The sequence below is a fragment of the Penaeus monodon genome, chromosome 20 (assembly GCF_015228065.2).
Source record: "Penaeus monodon isolate SGIC_2016 chromosome 20, NSTDA_Pmon_1, whole genome shotgun sequence".
Classification (NCBI taxonomy): Eukaryota; Metazoa; Arthropoda; class Malacostraca; order Decapoda; family Penaeidae; genus Penaeus; species Penaeus monodon.
This window is the reverse complement of record NC_051405.1, coordinates 39,853,640-39,853,882: the sequence shown is the minus strand read 5'-3', so window position 1 is coordinate 39,853,882 and position 243 is coordinate 39,853,640. Positions and strand designations below refer to the sequence as shown.

At 44.0% G+C, this 243-nt stretch overlaps 1 protein-coding gene across 2 annotated transcripts in view; it reads left to right on the top strand.

Annotated features, from left to right (window-relative positions):
• The window catches only part of LOC119586075, a gene marked incomplete in the record, with an annotated part of 15,749 nt that overhangs the window by 1,430 nt on the left and 14,076 nt on the right, over positions 1–243 (top strand). For both annotated transcript variants that reach the window (XM_037934774.1, XM_037934775.1), the window contains 1 exon segment: positions 96–209. In XM_037934774.1, coding sequence (XP_037790702.1) covers positions 96–209 — 114 coding nt within the window.

Genomic DNA, 243 nt, shown 5'->3' with positions numbered 1-243 from the left:
GATTGAAATGCGTATATATGAGGTAATATGAGAAGTGAATAAGTATATAGCAATTCTTTGTAAAGTTTTCTTTTTTCTTTTTTTCTTACAAACAGATGTTTTTCCTTGTGGTTCTGTTCGGGTCCCTGGCGACGGCGTCCAATGCCGGTGAGCTGGAGCTTCAAAGAATGACTTTCGCCGACCAGTACTCTGTCTGGGTTGCGGACCTTGTAAGTCAGACACACTCCGACGCAGGGGGAGATG